Source organism: Trachypithecus francoisi, unplaced genomic scaffold, assembly GCF_009764315.1.
Source record: "Trachypithecus francoisi isolate TF-2019V2 unplaced genomic scaffold, Tfra_2.0 Lachesis_group7, whole genome shotgun sequence".
Taxonomy (NCBI): Eukaryota; Metazoa; Chordata; class Mammalia; order Primates; family Cercopithecidae; genus Trachypithecus; species Trachypithecus francoisi.
Genome location: NW_022681472.1, coordinates 2,723,085 through 2,742,017, shown reverse-complemented (window position 1 = coordinate 2,742,017; position 18,933 = coordinate 2,723,085). Strand labels below are relative to the sequence as shown.

At 42.4% G+C, this 18,933-nt stretch overlaps 1 protein-coding gene across 4 annotated transcripts in view; it reads left to right on the top strand.

Annotated features, from left to right (window-relative positions):
- The window catches only part of PRKDC (protein kinase, DNA-activated, catalytic subunit), a 187,854-nt gene that overhangs the window by 51,923 nt on the left and 116,998 nt on the right, over positions 1-18,933 (top strand). For all 4 annotated transcript variants that reach the window (XM_033203538.1, XM_033203540.1, XM_033203541.1 and 1 more), the window contains exons 26-33: positions 2,128-2,235; positions 4,309-4,535; positions 6,309-6,403; positions 8,202-8,301; positions 9,472-9,605; positions 13,276-13,524; positions 17,084-17,316; positions 18,656-18,864. In XM_033203538.1, the coding sequence (XP_033059429.1) occupies positions 2,128-2,235; positions 4,309-4,535; positions 6,309-6,403; positions 8,202-8,301; positions 9,472-9,605; positions 13,276-13,524; positions 17,084-17,316; positions 18,656-18,864 (1,355 nt within the window). The remainder of the gene's footprint in view (positions 1-2,127; positions 2,236-4,308; positions 4,536-6,308; positions 6,404-8,201; positions 8,302-9,471; positions 9,606-13,275; positions 13,525-17,083; positions 17,317-18,655; positions 18,865-18,933) is intronic.

Here is an 18,933-nt window from a genome sequence, read left to right as displayed (position 1 = left end):
TGTATATATATCTAGCTATGTATACATGTATTTAAAAACTTTTGTACTAAGAATAAAACAGTATGATTCTTTTGTGGGAAAAAAAAAAGTGATACTTTAAGACCAGGTTAAACTTTCACACTGAAAGTTAAGACCCTTTTATATTGATTAATCTTAAAAATTGCTTCATAGAGGCCAGTGAAGGTATTGGGGGAAAAATACCTTCAAAGACTGAAAAGACTATTTGGAAGAGTCTCTGAGTTGTTTATTCTGAGCCCTGGGACATTTTGCATCATTTTTGAGGTGATATTAACTACAGTATGGACCTCTAATATCAAAGTACTTAATTGGTGAGCTCAATAACTGTGGGGAATAAAGGTCTGGTTAGCTCAGTGCTCCTATAAAAAACCTGGCCTCTGAGGCAGAAATGTACAGGATATCAGTGTAGGGAGTGTTCGCCTTAACTTACACCACAAGCATTTTACTTTTTTTTGACGAAGTCTCACTGTCTGGAGTGCAGTGGCACAATCTTGGCTTACTGCAACCTCCACCTCCCAGTTCAAGCGATTTTCCTGCCTTAGCCTCCCAAGTTGCTGGGATTACAGGCGACCACCACCACACCCGGCTAATTTTTGGATTTTTAGCAGAGAAGGGTTTTCACTATTTTGGCCAGGGTGGTCATAAACTCCTGACCCGAAGTGATCTCCCCTCCTCAGCCTCCCAAAGTGCTGGGATTACAGGCGTGAGCCACCATGCCTGGCCATTTTAATTTTTTTTTTAGACGCGGTGTCCTTCTGTCACCTATGCTGGAGTGCAGTGGCACAATCATAGTTCTCTGCAGCCTCCACCTCCTGGGCCCAAGACACCCACCCGTCTCAGCCTCCTGAGTAGCTGGGACTACAGGCACGCACCACCATGCCCAGCTAATTAAAAAATAATTTTTTTAGAGACAAGGTCTTGCTATGTTGCCCAGCATGGTCTTGAACTGGCTTCAAAAGACCCTCCGGGCTTGGCCTCTTAAAATGCTGGGATTACAGGCATGAACCACTGTGCCTGGCCAGCATTTTACTCTCATGTATAATGAGGATTAGATTTGTAACAGTTTGTCTAGCTAATTGCTTTGATCCACTTCTCTTACTGCTCCAAGATGGCCACATGGTCACACCTCCACCAGGCCACTAGATTACACTTCCAAGCTTCCAGGAAGACAGGATCTCTGCCTTCTTGGGTATGGATTTACTTGTCAGAAGGGAGGAGCCCAGGCCTGGAGACATCTTGGATTTTACAAAGCCGGGGAGTACAGGACTCCTGTCTCCTGGAGAGGCTTTATTTATGTTCCAGAAGATTAGACCTAGGATCGTTTTCATCCTATCTCCATAGAGGTTTTTCTCCCTCCTTTTGGCAGCAGTGGGAGAGGCAGCTTCCTCTTTGTCCTACATATAAACAGATTAAATCTGTTTTTCTATGTTCCTCCCCTGTGGTACAGGCTTTGAATTTGTGTATATAGCACATTGATTGGGCTTTCATTTTGTCACCACAAGGAGGGACAGTTAGGCTGTGGGGAACCACAGGGTTATTATTTGCTTTGTATAATAGTTGAATGGCGAGGATCTGTCTGTAATCCAGGATATCTTGTGTGCGTGTTCAAGATCAGATGAATAAAGATGAGTATTAAAAACCCAACAATATCTATCCTAAATTGTCCTCCCAATCAGAGGAACAGGGAGCTTTAATTGCATATTTTTCTTTGCTGGACTCCTCATCATGGGATTAAACTGGAAAAGGAAACTAATGGGACTGGGGATGGTGGCTCATACCTGTAATCCCTGCATGTTGGGAGGCTGAGGCAGGAGGATCACTTGAGGCCAGGAGTTGAAGGCCAGCCTCAGCAGCATAGTGGGACCCTGTCTCTACTAAAAAGAAATTTTAAGTTAACTGGGTGTGGTGGTACATGCCTGTAGTCCTAGCTCTTCTGGAGGCTGAGGTGGGAGAGGACCACTTGAGCCTGAACTAAAAAGGGAAACTAGTACAACCATGGTAGTAGTATTGCTTAATTTTATACTGCAAATGGCATTTAAATGGAACTCTTTACAGAGTAATATTTCTTTAATGTGAAGGAAATTAACTTTAATGGTATTCTTTCTTCAGGTGACAAGGCAGCTGTACGAGCCACTAGTTATGCAGCTGATTCACTGGTTCACTAACAATAAGAAATTTGAAAGTCAGGATACTGTCGCCTTGCTAGAAGCTATATTGGTAAGTAATAGTTGATTCTTTTCCTCTTATTCCCATTGATTAGTTGTATTTGATGTTTGTTTATTTATTTATGATTTTGAGACAGAGTCTTGCTCGGTCACCCAGGCTGGAATACAATGGCATGATCTTGGCTCATTACAACTTGCGTCTCCCAGGATCAAGCAGTTCTCCTGTCTTATCCTCTTGAATAGCTGGGACTACAGGCGCACTCCACCATGCCTGCTTAATTTTTTGTATTTCAAGTAGAGATGAGTGTCACTGTGTTGGCCGGGCTGGTTTTACTGCTGACCTCAAGTGATCCGCCCACCTCAGCGGTGAGCCGGGCACAGTGCCTCATGCCTGTAATCCAACACTTTGGGAGGCTGAGGCAGGCAGGTTGCATGAGCCCAGGAGTTGGAGACCAACCTGGCCAACATGGAGAAACCCTGTCTCTACTAAAAATACAAAAATTAGCTGGGTGTGGTGTTATACACCTGTAGTTCCAGCTCCCCAGGTGGCTTAGGCATGAGAATTGCCTCAACCTCGGAGACAAAGGTTGCAGTGAGCTGAGATTGCGCTACTGCACTCCAGCCTGGGTGACAGAGTGAAACTGTCTCAAAAACAAACAAAGAATAAGAAGAATTTCTGAGCATATCCAATTTTCTCCTATACTCAGATTCAATAACTAAAAGACCCTCGAAACAGCAGTTCACCTTTTACACAGAACTCTCCTGACACAGAGAAGCAGCATCTTAGAATTTGGTCGCCATCTCACTGAGGGCAGAGGCAGCGAGGCCAGCTAAATTGTAGTGTCTTGATGCTTATTTTACTATAAGTTTTGAACCTGTGCAAATAAGTTTATGTTGCCTGCACAGTCCTGGTTATGCTGCTGGCAGTGTACTCTGAGTGTGACCTTTCTTTGTAGTCATGTTAGGGGCAGGGGAGAGTGAGTGAACATTTGTTAAGGTGGTGACATAATTAAACCTGTAGTTTAATTCCCTGCAGTGTCTATCAGTGAATCCTACCTATAATAAATGCAGTTAGTTAAAATTAATTTATGGCTTATTTGCATTCAGATGGTTTCATTATCATGTTTCTGTTAAAAAGTTTTTATTTTAGTTGTTTTCTGTTTCTTTTCTCCCTTTTGATCCTTGAAGGTAGATTAAGTAAGAGCTTCAGAAAGAAATCTGATAAGTAAAATGAGATAGTTGAGGAAAGAAAAGGTAAAGAAGCAGCGTGAACTCAGTAGCACAGCACTCAAGTGAAGGAGGGCCATGGGTTTCCTGGTGAGAACTGCTGTTCCCTGCATCACCATATGGCGCCGGTGACCTCTGCTCTTAGAAGCAGGAAGCACCCTCTCCTCCCATTCCCGTGGCTTGTGTTACCTTTTTGGATTCTAATTACCTCTGCAAGAAAGGATTTGTGTATAGCAGATAACTGGAAGTGTTAGGCAGAACTCTTTTATTTCAGTGTTGAGTGTACATTTTCAAGTTAAACTTTTCCTTTATAGATCTGAGAGAGTGTCATGACTAGAAGGAAACAAAGCATAAAGTAGAATACATCTCTGTGTGGTCGTTGGTCAAATGTCCATAGCTGTTTTCAGCAGGGCCTTTTTGGGGGCTGCTCTTCATGCCTCCATAGGATTTTCCTTTATGGAGCAGTACAGTTTCTTTGGAACTTCCAAGGGTCTTATTTTCTTTAACTTCAATATGCAAAGTGTCTCAAATGCTGTTATGGGGTAAAATCAACAATCAGAATTCCTCTGAAATTCTTAGGATATAGCCATTTTGTTTTTTTTCAGGGAAGGGAAAGATTGTTTTGTTATAATTAAAATTTTCTCTCCCTTCATGGCTTTTCAGTTTATTAATTTGTTTAAAAGAAAATGTTTTCATTATGTCAGAAGGAAATAGTTATATAAGCCTAGATTCTGGATACACTGTGGAGATTGGTTTTACTAATGTTTATGTTTTTCTTGACTAGTGCTGTAAATTAATTTTTAACCTACATTAGTTAGGCTTAGAGATAGACCAAGGGTATTCAGTTGTTAGTGGTTATAAAAATTAGTAAACTCAAGGTCTCTTTGTTTTGTTTCAGGATGGAATTGTGGACCCTGTTGACAGTACTTTAAGAGATTTTTGTGGTCGGTGTATTCGAGAATTCCTTAAATGGTCCATTAAGCAAATAACACCACAGCAGCAGGAGAAGAGTCCAGTAAACACCAAATCGCTTTTCAAGCGACTTTACAGCCTTGCGCTTCACCCCAATGCTTTCAAGAGGCTGGGAGCGTCACTCGCCTTTAATAATATCTACAGGGAATTCAGGTTTGTAAAGCTACACCACAGGGAAGAGAAACTTGTGGTTTTGAAAAGTGACTTGGAGTTTCACTCTCTGTATCCGTGTGTCATATATCCTGCATTTAGTAAGTAATTATGTGCTGGATGCTGTGCTGTCTTCTGGAAATTAAAAAGTGAATTAAAATTCAGTTTGCATTCCAGAAGCTTGGAAACTGCTGAGAAATGCATATAAACACTGTCTCAGCCATTTTGGAAATGCAACAAAAGACGCATATACAGGGGCTTTGGGTTTCTCAGAGGAGTAGCTAATCCGGGGTGAGCACATAAGCTGTGGCCTCTTGCTAGGGTTTATATTGGAGATGAGACTTGAAGGATAAATGGAAGTCAGCCAAGGCATTTTAGATCAAAGTTAGTGGGGTGGTGGGGGGTAGAGATAAGAAACAGGAAGGTGTCTGAGGCGATAAAGGCCTTTGAGGTTTGGAGGCAGGTGTTGTGAGGCTGGTGAGGAGGGCTCTGCCTGCTGTAGCAAGGAGCGTAGGTCACCTCTAGTGACAGAGGGTCTGTGGAATAGTGGGTGCAGGGAGAGATGCATTTAGATTTCCTCCTAAAATCCACTTGCTGGCAGCTCTGTAGAGGGTGGGCCTGAGTAGACTGAAGACTGGGACACCAGTGAAGAGGCCATTTCAGAGGTCCAAGAAAAAAGACAAGTGGTCACTGACCTAAGGTAGTGGTGTTCATTCATTCATCCAGCATTCCTTATTAGGAATATTGTGTACCACACTTACCTGTGTAACCTCACATCCTGCACATGTACCCCTGAACTTTAAAGTTGAAGGAAAAAAAAATGATGTGCCAGGCCTGTGCCCATGTTGGAGGTATAACGATACAGCCCTTCATGAGGGTTACATTTCAGAAGGACACGTAGATAATAGCCACATAGGCAAATGAGCAGTTCTGCAGACACAAGGGACAGAGGCACTGGTGTGGAAACAGCGTGTGTTGCCTCTTTGGTTCATGTAGCTTTTTCTTGAGGAAGTATCTTTGAGAAGTATTTTAGGTTGTTTCATGGTTTTTCTTTTTTGTTGTTGTTGTTCTTTTGTTTTTGGAGACGGAGTCTTGCTCTGTCACCCAGGCTGGAGTGCAATGGCGTGATCTCTGCTTACTGCAACCTCTGCTTCCTGGGTTCAAGCGATTTGCCTGCCTCAGTCTTCTGAGTAGCTGGGATTACAGGCGCCCACCACTACGCCTGGCTAATTTTTGTATTTTTAGTAGAGACAGGGTTTCACCATGTTAGTCAGGCTAGTCTTGAACTCCTGACCTCAGGTGATCCCCGCCTCAGCCTCCCAAAATTCTGGGATTGTAGGTGTGAGCCACACACCTGTTTCATGTTTTAAAATACTGAGCCCTTTTATTCTTTTTTGTCTGAGACAGGGTCTTGCTCTGTTGCTCAGGCTGGAGTGCGTTGGCAGGATCATGACTCACTGCAGCCTCAACCTCGTGAGCTCAAATGGTCCTCCTGCCTCAGCCTCCCCGGTAGCTGGGACCACAGGTGTGCACCACTGCATCCAACTAATTTTTTTTTATTTTTTGTAGAGACAGGGTGTCACTTTGTTGCCCAGGCTGGTCTGGAACTCCAGGGCTCAAGTGATCTTTACAGGCATGCACCACCACACGCAGCTGAGGCTTTAAAAAAAAAAATCAAATTTAATTAATGTGTGCCTTCTTTAATTACATTCCTTTTCTTTGTCCTTTCGGCTTTATTGTTTTCTTAGGCGAGGTTTCCTATTCTTTATTTTACAGGGAAGAAGAGTCTTTGGTGGAGCAGTTTGTGTTTGAAGCCTTGGTGATATACATGGAGAGTCTGGCCTTAGCACATGCAGATGAGAAGTCCTTAGGTACATTTTGCTTCAGTGTTCTGTCTGCCTTACAGGTCTGAAAAGTTTCCCCAATGAGGAGTTAAGACTCGTGTGATTCTGTTATAAGGCTTTTTTTTTTCCCCCAAGAGTTCTATAAATCAAATGTGAAGAGAAGATAAGCCCCTTTAGTGCCTCAAATCCAGCTTGTTAATGATTTTTTCGTGCCCTCATTCTCTTTGACTCACCATATACTCCTGGTGGCCATTGAGCTTGACCCTGGTTGGTTGCAGATTCTGCCTAGGGCAGGGGAGACAACGAAGCCAGTCAGACACTATGATGCTATGATGTGATGACAGAACATGAAAATGTGCAGATATGGTGCTGAAGAAGCTGGATGTGATAACCACTGAGATGTGGTCAGTGCTTCTGCACTCAACTCGTGATCATTTAGAAAGCAGAAAGTGGGTCTCATTATGGGACTGTGATAAAGCTGTTTCGTCCATGATGAAGGAATGTTATAAACATTCAAGTCGGAAGTAGGCTAAAATAGCTAAGAGAGTAATAAATGATTATAATTAAATTCTATGCAAGAAGCTTTTAGGAACTACATAGAGTTGTTGAGCTAGAAGACTTCTTAACTCCCCGTTGGTCCTAGCACGTGATGTAGTTGGGGCGCAGAGGCCCAGGCATGTCAGTGACTGAGAGGGCCACACAGTTGTGGCAGGACTCTATCACTGATACAAGTCTTGACTTATTTTATTTTATTTGTTTATTTTTTGTGATGGGGTTTTGCTCCTGTCCCCCAGACCGGAGTGCAATGGTGCGATCTCAGCTCACTGCAACCTCCACTTCCTGGGTTCAAGTGATTCTCCTGCCTCAGCCTCCTGAGTAGCTGAGATTACAAGGGCCTGCCACCACGCCTGGCTAATTTTTGTATTTTTAGTAGAGCTGTTTCTCCATGTTAGCCTGGCTGGTCTATAGCTTCTGACCTTATGTGATCCACCTGCCTCAGCCTCCCAAAATGCTGGGATTACAGGCATGAACCACTGCACCCGGCGACTTTATTTTTTAAAAAGACAAACTGAGCTCTGTTATCCTTCATGTTGATAGTCTGCTGTGAGCAAAAATGTTTAAAATTTAGTCCTCATTGTCAAATAGCTTAAATTTGCTTTGTTTATCTTGATTTTCCATATAGGTGAATTTTTTCAACAAGTGAAACCTTTTTTGTGATCACTGACATATTTAAAAAAACATAGAAAGAAAACTTTTTCTTGGTGACACAGGTCAAAATAAGATGTATAAGGCTCCTTTCCTAAATAATTCCAGACTTCTATGGGTGACTTCACCATCTTCCTCCGTTGTCCTTCTCCAGAGGCTGTATTACTAAACGATACTATAGTTTATCCTGCATAGGAAGGGAGGTCAAGGGACTTATACCCCTTTAAAATAGCCACAAATTGAAGTCCACAGGCTCTGGCCTGGTATGTGGGTTTTGTAATACCTACAAGGTCTCTTCCATTTCAGGTCCATTAGGAGAAGCTGTGCTTTGGGTGGCCGAGGTAGTGGTGGTACAGTTTCTAGTTAGGTGTGGCATTGCTCTGTGTGTGTGTGTGTGCATACCATGCTATCCTGCAGTCTTAAATACAGGTTTTGTGTTCATTTTTGAATATGCAATGTGAACCATTTATCTAAATTTATTGTTCTTAGGGATGAAAACATTAAATCTATAGTGAAATTACCCTTTCAGTTAAAAATTAGGCCAACAGATTTACAATACAAATTTAATAATCAGCTATATATGCCTTCTTTGGAAATATGTCTTTGTACTTGAGAACAGGTACAATTCAACAGTGTTGTGATGCCATTGATCACCTATGCCGCATCATTGAAAAGAAGCATGTTTCTTTAAACAAAGCAAAGAAACGACGTTTGCCACGGTAGGTGATCTTGCTTCCTTTTCTGTCTTTTCCCACAACATAAAACTAATTCTTAGCTAATAAAGGACAACCTGGGATGGATCTGTGGAAGTGTAAGGAATTACTTCCTAAACAAGGAATGTGTGGAAGTATGAAGAGTTCGTTTTCAAAAAACATTAAAAAGCTTTGTGTTTGAAAATACTTGATTTAAGGGATAAAGTGTAAGGTATATGATCTGGGTTGAGATAGTAGATACAAATTGAAAATTAGTTTTATAATGGATGTTTTGTTTAATATGCACTAATTTTGAATATGTTTTGATGTGGATGATTTGACTAGAATATGCATGAACCATTATTCAGTAAATTTTGAAGTGTATGAACTGAATGTTCAAATAGTAACATCTTGACAGACATGGAATTATAAAATTAGGAAATGAAACTGCTTAGAGCCAAGGCTGGGGTGTTGGCCAGTGGTTTCCAGTTTTTGCCCTTATTCCATCCCAGCAGTGTTGCTTTCTTCGATAGGGTGAGTGCCCTCCATGAGCCCCTCCAGATCTCTGCAGGGTGTCTGGGGACGTCTGTTTTCCATGGTAGTGACCGCCACTCTGGAGAAGCACAGTTCTGTGTGCGAACTGGATTAATATTTTCTCTGTTGTTTTAAAGTTGATTCTTCCAGATTCTACTATTAACTTACGATATCGGTTTAATTCATTGGTTCTAACATGAGCATGCATTAGACTTGCCTGGAGATCCAGTTAAAACACAGATTGCTGGGCTGGCCCCACCCTTAATTTCTGTGTGCACTTGGGGTAGGGCCAGATAATTTGCATTTGTAACAAGTACACAGGTAATGTTGGAACAGCTGTCCAGGGACCACACTTTGAGAAGCACTGCTTTACAAGGTACGTTGCAAAGGAAATATGAAAATACTTAGTGCTGTTCTTTTAAGGAGAACTTTTTAATTTTTTCCCACATGAAAAAATGAACATGAGCAGCATTTAGGACCCCTTTCACCTATGTTATTTTGATTGCACTCTAATTATAATAAATTAAAAATAAGTTGAATGCCTTTTAGTGAGGTTTCTACATGTATCTGTGTGATAAAGATGAGTTTATGATTTCTAGAGCCTTGGTAGCTGAATGTTGCGTGTTGGAGAGGGACTAATGACAGTATGCTGTCTCTGTGCAGAGGATTTCCACCTTCCACGTCATTGTGTTTACTGGATCTGGTCAAATGGCTTTTAGCTCATTGTGGGAGGCCCCAGACAGAATGTCGACACAAATCCATTGAACTCTTTTATAAATTCGTTCCTTTATTGCCAGGTATGGTAATCTGTATATCTTTAATTTTACTACAGTTTGCTTTATTATCCCTTTTAAAAGAAGCAAAGAAGAATTGAGTAATTGGGTGATCATTGCAGTTAACATGATATTCAATTAAGATTCAGAATGTTAACAGTTGATGAGTTAATGCAGTTCTATTTCAGCATGTGATTAATAAGAAATTGCCAGCATCCTAAGTCTGAATAATCTCAAATCATTATGATGTTAAAGGAAAGCAGTGAACCTGTGCTTTTCGGTCATTGCTAAACCATTAAACTGCTTATGGACTGAAATAATTTCTCAGGAATAAATGTGTTGTTCAGTTTTGTCCATTAAGTCCATACCCAGGTTTGATAGTTTGGGAGTGGGGAAGCTGTGCTCAGGACAGATCAGGTCCTGCCTTCCCCCATTGTGGGCTGTCACAGCCCCGTGCCATGCGTGGTGCCTCGGGTGAGATGGGTGCGCTGGTTCCTTGGCAAAAGTTGGGGTGAGTTCTCTCTGGGCTTTTTCTTCATGGAACAAGAGGAAAAAAGTTATTTTATGTATTTCTGGGCTTCTAAAACTTAGAAGGACTCTAATTTTTGTTATACTATAGGATATATTAGAAAGTTATATACTACATATTATACACTATAGAGTGTGTTTAAATACATACTATAATTGAGTTCATATATATAGCATATATATGCTATATAAATAATAAAGTGTAAATTTACTGTACTATATCATTTTACATACATAATACAAATGTGTATCTGTGTTTTAATTTAGATAATTGTTTAAAAAACATTAGCATTTAAAAAAAAATTTTCTTCCCCCCCGAGACAGAGTCTTGCTCTGTCGCCCAGGCTAGAATGCAGTGGCACCATCTTGGCTTACTACAACCTCTGCGTCCTGGGTTCAAGCAATTCTCCTGCTTCAGCCTCCTGAGTAGCTGGGATTACAGGCGTGTGCTACCACGCCAGGCTAATTTTTGTATTTTTAGTAGAGACAGGGTTTTACTGTGTTGGCCAGTCTGATCTCAAACACCTGACCTTGTAATCTGCCAGCCTCTGCCTCCCAAAGTGCTGGGATTGCAGGCATGAGTCACCATGCCTGGCCTAGCATTTTCAATTTGCTTAATGTGTTTAGCTAACAGTTTTTTTTTTTTTTTTTATGTTATGTCATTCTCACAGCAACCTTTTGAAATTTCTCATTGAAGAGTAGACCAGTGGCTGGGGAAGGGCTGGAGGGCAGTGGGAGGCATTTTTTCTATATTTAGTAGAAACTGAGACCCTGATAGTATGTTGGTAGAGCTGCTTATGGGCAGACCACTATCTCACATTGAGTCTGTGACTCTGGTATTGCATGGGATTTCTTGTGTCCTCAGCTGTATTGACCACAGGCATTTCTAGTGCTATTCTCTTCTAAGTTGCCTATGATACGGACCTCATGTATTCTGAACTAAATAGAGTTCCACCTCAGAATTGATTTTGTTGGACAAAGGCTTCTAGGTAGTAGGTGAGCCTTGCCCTTCTTCCAACAGGTAATTTGTATAATATTAAGGAGCCTTCCTTGATTTATCTCTTCTGTGGCCTTCCGGGGTGTAACCACCTTTCTCCTTTGGTATTTTATCCCCCAGTGAGTATTTTTGTTTTCTTTTGTTTTTTTGCTTTTCAGTTTTAGAGACAAAGTCTCACTATGTTGTCCAGGCTGGACACAAACTCCTAGGCTCATGTGGTCCTCCTGTCTCAAGCTCCTTAGTAGCTGGTACTGCAGGTGTGCAGCACCTGTTTGTTTTTAAGAGACAGGGTCTCACTCTGTTGCCCAGGCTAGGTTGCAGTGACATGATTATAGTTCACTGCAGCCATAAACTGAGCTTAAGTGATCCTCCTTCCTCAGCCTGTTGAGTAGCTGGGAACACAGGCGTGGCTACCAGGCCTGGCTCATTTTAAAGTTTTTTTTATAGAGGTCTTGGTATTAATATGTTGCCCAGGCTAGTCTTGAGTCCTGACCCCAAGCAGTCTTCCTGCCTTGGCTTCCCAAAGTGCTGGGATTACAGGTGTGAGCCATTGCATCTAGCTTCCTTCAGTGGTTTTTAAGCTTCTGTGTCAGGTGTCTCTTTAGCTCACTATGTAGCAGCAGTCCTGGGTACATGAACACCCAGATCAGTGGGACTTGACGACAGGTGCACGGTTGTCCCTCTGACGTGTGTCCAAGAGAGACAGCTCCTGGTGGCTTCTGAATACTGAGACTCAGTATGGCCCAGGCCCAGAAACAGCAGGTCTTCAGTGGAGACAAAGGAAGAAGTAGGGCTGGGCAGGCTCCCCAACCCCAAGCGTGCTTGTCTGCGTCTTCAGCTTCTCTCTCTACTTGTGATGTTCCCTTGGCTGCTCTCTCTCGATCTGCCTTTCTTTGTCCCTTCTTTCTATCATTTTCCTTCTGTCGCTCTTGAGGTAAAATTTAAATATCTTACTATTTATTTTTTGCTCATTATTCTCTGTCTCCTCTTAGTGAAAGTAACAGAACATTACAGAATATTCCTCCTCTTAATGTACAAAATGTTCTCTCTCTTTTTTTTTTTTTTTTTTTGAGACCGAGTCTCACTCTGTAGCTGAGGATGGAGTGCAGTGGCGTGATACTGGCTCACTGCAACCTCCACCTCGTTTAAGCAATTCTCCTGCCTCAGCCTCCTGAGTAGCTGGGACCACAAGCATGCACCACCATGCCGGGCTGATTTTTGTATTTTTAGTAGAGATGGGGTTTCGCCATGTTGGCCAGGCTGGTCACGAACTCTTGACCTTAAGTGATCCGCCCATCTCAGCCTCCCAAAGTGCTGGGATTACAGATCTGAGCCACCAGCCCCAGCCGAATGTCCTTTTTTTTTTCACACCATTCTCCTGCCTCAGCCTCCCGAGTAGCTGGGACTACAGGCGCCCGCCACCTCGCCCGGCTAGTTTTTTGTATTTTTTTTTCGTAGAGATGGGGTTTCACCGTGTTAGCCAGGATGGTCTCGATCTCCTGACCTCGAGATCCGCCCGTCTCGGCCTCCCAAAGTGCTGGGATTACAGGCTTGAGCCACCGCGCCCGGCCAAATGTTCTCTTTTTAATACATCAGAGATTTGAATTCTTCATTAGAGTCAGAATGATTTGACATTTTCAGTGCTACTGATTTCAGAGCATACAGAATGCAGTTTTATGTATTTGTCTTTTTAATTTAGAAGAAATTTAATATTTAAAAGAAAATTTCTTGGAAAAAACAGCTTATTGGATTCTCTTATTTAACAAACGCTGCACTTATGTGTGGTAGATGTTATTCTAAGCACATGTTCAAATATTAACTACTTTAATTCTGCTAATCTTTGTAACTGTCCAAGAGGTAGATATTATTGTTCTCATTTGCAAATGCTGTTTTGTGACTTAAAGGAATAATGATTTTTAAATAAAAAGGCAGGGGAAAGAGTATTAGTATGCAGCTACTCCAAATGGTGTCCAACTATTTTTATAATGTTTAAGGAACCTGAAGAGAATGGCTGTGTTGGAAATACATTCTTAGAAGTTATTACAGTGAAACAAATTGAATGCATAGTAAAATGAAAAAAGATTGTCCCATATCATTTTGAAATTTTAGGTATAAAGATTAAAGAAATGTAGGTATGTGTGTGTATTTTAATTTTGTTTCTTTTTAAAGGCAACAGATCCCCTAATTTGTGGCTGAAAGATGTTCTCAAGGAAGAAGGTATCTCTTTTATCATCAACACCTTTGAGGGGGGCGGTTGTGACCAGCCCTCGGGCATCCTGGCCCAGCCCACCCTCTTGCACCTGCGGGGGCCATTCAGCCTGCAGACCACGCTGTGCTGGCTGGACCTGCTCCTAGCTGCGCTGGAGTGCTACAACACTTTCATTGGCGAGAGAATTGTGGGAACGCTCCAGGTCTTGGGTAGGTCACCCTTGCCTCTTGCTGGTGTATGTCATGCTGCCAGGGTCACCCTTGGCAGTGGCTCTGCCAGGTCAGAATCCCAGCGACATGACAGTAGGTGCTGTGCGTCCGCCTTGGCCGTGCTTTCATGTCACCTCACCACGAGGGTTCCTTCCTTCACACTTCAAAGTTGACAAATACAGTTTTTCTCATAGTTTTATATAATTGAAAAAGTTATACTTCCTGGTGTGTTGTAAATGTTGACATTTTAAATACACAAAACTATTAGTATTACTTTAAGAAAATGTATTCCATGAACAATAAATACTGTAGCAGTTTTATATACAGCATCATTGGCTTTAAAATATAGCTGCTTTATTAGAAATTTTGCAGAGTCCCTGAATTCATATTATCATTTCATACCCTTCAAATGATTTTATCCTAAAGTATTAAGTTTTTTTGCTTAAGATTTTACTATATCCATATCTATGTCTTTTTAATGAAAAGGTGTATATGTTTAAAGATTCCTTGGCTGGGCGCAGTGGCTCTCTCCTGTAATCCCAGGACTCTGGGAAGCCAAGGCAGGAGGATCACTTGAGCCCAGGTGTTTGAGACCAGCCTGGGCAACATGGCGAGACACTATCTCTACAAAAAATACAAAAGCTAGTCAGGCGTGGTGATGCACACCTGTGATCCCAGCTGCTAGGGAGTCTGAGGTGGGAGGATCGCTTGAGCCTGGAAGGTTGAGGCTATAGTGAACTGTGATTGTGCCACTGTACTGTGGCCTGGGCAATAGAGTGAGACCCTGTCTCAAAAAAATTTTTTCTTCTGTGTTATGATTATGTTTATTATTAGTGCACATTACATTTTTCACTGCCACAACAAATATAAAAATTTTGATAATTGTTACATATAAACTGTAAAATTACGTGGTTGGAATTCTATTTTTGTATGTATAGATTTTAGTATTAAAAAAACTTGTTCATGGCTGGATGCGGTGACTCACACCTGTAATCCCAGCACTTTGGGAGGCCGAGGCAGACACATTGCCTGAGGTCAGGAGTTTGAAACCAGTCTGGCCAACATGGAGAAACCCCATATCTACTAAAAATACAAAAATTAGCCAGGCGTGGTGGCAGGTCCCTGTTAATCCCAGCTACTCGGGAGGCTGAGGCACAAGAATCGTTTGAACCCCGGAAGTGGAGGTTGCAGTGAGCTGAGATCGCACCAGTGCACTCCAGTGACTCTGTCTCAGAAAATAAAACAAAACGGCCGGGCGCGGGGGCTCAAGCCTGTAATCCCAGCACTTTGGGAGGCCGAGACGGGCGGATCACGAGGTCAGGAGATCGAGACCATCCTGGCTAACATGGTGAAACCCCGTCTCTACTAAAAATACAAAAAACTAGCCGGGCGAGGTGGCGGGCGCCTGTAGTCCCAGCTACTCGGGAGGCTGAGGCAGGAGAATGGCGTGAACCCGGGAGGCGGAGCTTCCAGTGAGCCGAGATTGCGCCACTGCACTCCAGTCTGGGCGACAGAGCGAGACTCCGCCTCAAAAAAAAAAGAAAAAAAAGAAAATAAAACAAAACGGCCGGGCGCGGGGGCTCAAGCCTGTAATCCCAGCACTTTGGGAGGCCGAGACGGGCGGATCACGAGGTCAGGAGATCGAGACCATCCTGGCTAACATGGTGAAACCCCGTCTCTACTAAAAATACAAAAAACTAGCCGGGCGAGGTGGCGGGCGCCTGTAGTCCCAGCTACTCGGGAGGCTGAGGCAGGAGAATGGCGTGAACCCGGGAGGCGGAGCTTCCAGTGAGCCGAGATTGCGCCACTGCACTCCAGTCTGGGCGACAGAGCGAGACTCCGCCTCAAAAAAAAAAGAAAAAAAAGAAAATAAAACAAAACAAACTTGTTCACATAAATAAGTGCCATATTTGATTTATTCTAAAATGTACATTTTCCCATATTTAACAGATCCATGGTTGCAGTGTGTCTTACAATTCAATATTCTGTTGGATTCAAGGATATCTGGTTTTTGAGAATAATTCTTTTTTTTTTTTGGAAACGGAGTCTCTATCGCCCAGGCTGAAGTGCAATGGCACGATCTCGGTTCACTGCAAGCTCTGCATCCCGGGATCATGCAATTCTCCTGCCTCAGCCTCCCGAGTAGCTGGGACAGGTGCCCACCACTGCGCCCAGCTAATTTTTTGTATTTTTAGTACAGATGGGGTTTCACTGTGTTAGGATGGTCTTGATCTCCTGACCTTGTGGTCCGCCCACCTTAGCCTCCCAAAGTGCTGGGAGCCATGGCGCCTGGCTGAGAGTAATTCTTTTTTTTTTTTTTTTTTTGAGACAGAGTCTCGCTCTGTCGCCCAGGCTGGAGTGCAGTGGCCGGATCTCAGCTCACTGCAAGCCCCGCCTCCCGGGTTTACGCCATTCTCTTGCCTCAGCCTCCCGAGTAGCTGGGACTACAGGCACCCGCCACCTCGCCCGGCTCGTTTTTTGTATTTTTTAGTAGAGACGGGGTTTCACTGTGTTAGCCAGGATGGTCTCGATCTCCTGACCTCATGATCCGCCCGTCTCGGCCTCCCAAAGTGCTGGGATTACAGGCTTGAGCCACTGCGCCCGGCCGAGTAATTCTTAATGTAAGTTATCTCAGTTCTTGGAATACATCAAAATGCATGTTATCAAAATTATTTTTAATGAGGTCAGTTGACAGTTTGACTTTCCTTAAATTATGTTGGAAACAAAGAATTAGAAACTGTGAGACTTACAAAAAGACTTTCTTACTCAATCATTGCCTTTACTCTTTCAACAGTATACAAGTATTTTAAATTGTCCCTTGGTGCTCTGAAGGGCTGTGTACCTTAGAGTAATAAACTATAGTTAGACTGGAGAGAGGTGAGGGTGGGTCTGTCTTTCATTAAGCAGGAGAGTCGTGATGAACAGCCTGAGAAGGGAAAGGAGAACCAGCTCCAGGGTGTTTTCAGACAAATGAGTTTTATGACAAAGCCCTTTTGAGGATGGATCTAAAAGTTGATTCCATAAGATGACTGGTGCCCGTCCACACCTGCTTGAAGACTGCTCCATAATTTGTTTCTGTCCTTTGAAGGACAGGATTTTTTACTTTTTCATTATTAATAGCATTCATTATTAATAACAATGCTAAAAAGAACATTCTTACAACCACACCTCTACAATTCTGCAGTCATTTCATTAGGTTAAAATTTCAGTGCTGGATCAAAGCATAATGAGTTTTTAAACATTTGATAGAAATTGGCATGCATATTTTTTAAAACTTGGTATGAATTGCCAGATTGCCCTTTAAAATGATCATATTAATTTATCTTCTCACATGTAATGTTTGAGAATAAAGACCTGACCTTCCATCAGTGTGTCCTTTTGATATGAGAAGCAATAACTGCCACTTTATTCAGCTATTATTAAGCTGTTTGTTTCTTTTGAAAAATTTTGAACTTTTGCTGAACGTATGTCATACCTATACTTAGAGAAGCAATTTTATATTAATCTTAGTGGAGTTGAAAGGAAGCATATATTAATATTTTATTATAATTGCTTCTAGGTACTGAAGCCCAGTCTTCACTTTTGAAAGCAGTGGCTTTCTTTTTAGAAAGCATTGCCATGCATGACATTATAGCAGCAGAAAAGTGCTTTGGCACTGGGGCAGCAGGGGCAGCAGGTGACAGACCAAGCCCCCAAGAGGGAGAAAGGTACAACTACAGCAAATGCACCGTTGTAGTCCGGATTATGGAGCTCACCACGACTCTGCTGAACACCTCCCCAGAAGGATGGAAGGTAGGCTGCTCTGTTAATTTTTTTTTTTTTTTTTTTTTTTTTTTTTTGAGACGGAGTCTTGCTCTGTTGCCCAGGCTGGAGTGCAGTGGCCAGATCTCAGCTCACTGCAAGCTCCGCCTCCCGGGTTTACGCCATTCTCCTGCCTCAGCCTCCCGAGTAGCTGGGACTACAGGCGCCCGCCACCACACCCAGCTAGTTTTCTGTATTTTTTAGTAGAGACGGGGTTTCACTGTATTAGTCAGGATGGTCTCAATCTCCTGACCTCGTGATCCGCCCGTCTCGGCCTCCCAAAGTGCTGGGATTACAGGCTTGAGCCACCGCGCCCGGCCTGCTCTGTTAATTTGAGGTCAGTTTTTTTTTACTAGAAAACTGCTTCAAAGGTTTCTATTAGAAGGGATTTTGGCTTAAAAAAATTATTATGATTATTATTATTATTTTTTTTGTCCTCTCAACCCAGCTTTTCCTGACTTCGGAAAGAACCAGGAAGAGAAGGCCAGGTTTTGGCTTTTCTAAAACTTTGCATTCTCAGAAGAGTTATCTGTCAAAATAAATTTGTCAATTTATTTTAGTTGACAAAAACTGTATTTATGTTATACAGCATGATGTTTTGATATGGTTTGCCTTGTGGAATGGCTAAATCAAGCTAATTAATGTATCTGTTACCTCACATATGTAACATTTTTTGTGATGAGAACTTTTAAATCTCTTTTCTTAGCAATTTGCAAAATTACAATGCATCGTTAATAACTACAGTCATGGTGAACCATCTATTGAAAATCATGAAACTTTGCATGTCCTTCAGAGTTTCATTGTGTGAATAAAATACAAAATAGTTTTTTCTAATTGTTTTATTGGATGCTGTATTTTATGCTGTGATCAAACATTTACCTTAGGAAACGCATACTAGCAAATATTTATAAATGTATCCATGAGGCTTATTGTGTAAACAAACTCCAGTCAGTTCATTCAGGGAATCTCTGCCAGGTGCCTATGGCACACCAGGCCCTGGGATTAAGCAGTGTCCTGAGTCAGGGGCTGGGAAACCCTGTCCATGGATACAACCACACTTGCTGCCTGCTCCGTAGATAAAGCTATATAGGAGCATGTGCGCCTCTCTCCACCTGTTGTCTGTGCTGCTTTCTTATCAGACGCGTAAGGAGTTGTAGCAGAGACCGTCTAGCCCACAAACCTCACGTGTTTACGCTGCCCCTGTTTTACAGAGAAACTCTGTCCACCTCTCTCTTAGTCAGGCAGAAGTTCCCAATCTCGTGGGCCCTACACTCTGGTGAAAATAGAAATGCTAGCTGACGAAGTGTTTTTATCAAACCATCTGTTATAGCTCCTGAAGAAGGACTTGTGTAATACACACTTGATGAGAGTCCTGGTGCAGACGCTATGTGAGCCTGCAAGCATAGGTTTCAACATCGGAGACGTCCAGGTTATGGCTCATCTTCCTGATGTTTGTGTGAACCTGATGAAAGCGCTAAAGATGTCCCCATACAAAGATATCCTGGAGACCCATCTGAGAGAGAAAATAACAGCACAGAGGTGGGTACTTAGGTCACAATCGGGAACGTGTTGTCCTGGAATTTCAGGCCCTAATATGTTGCCGTGCTC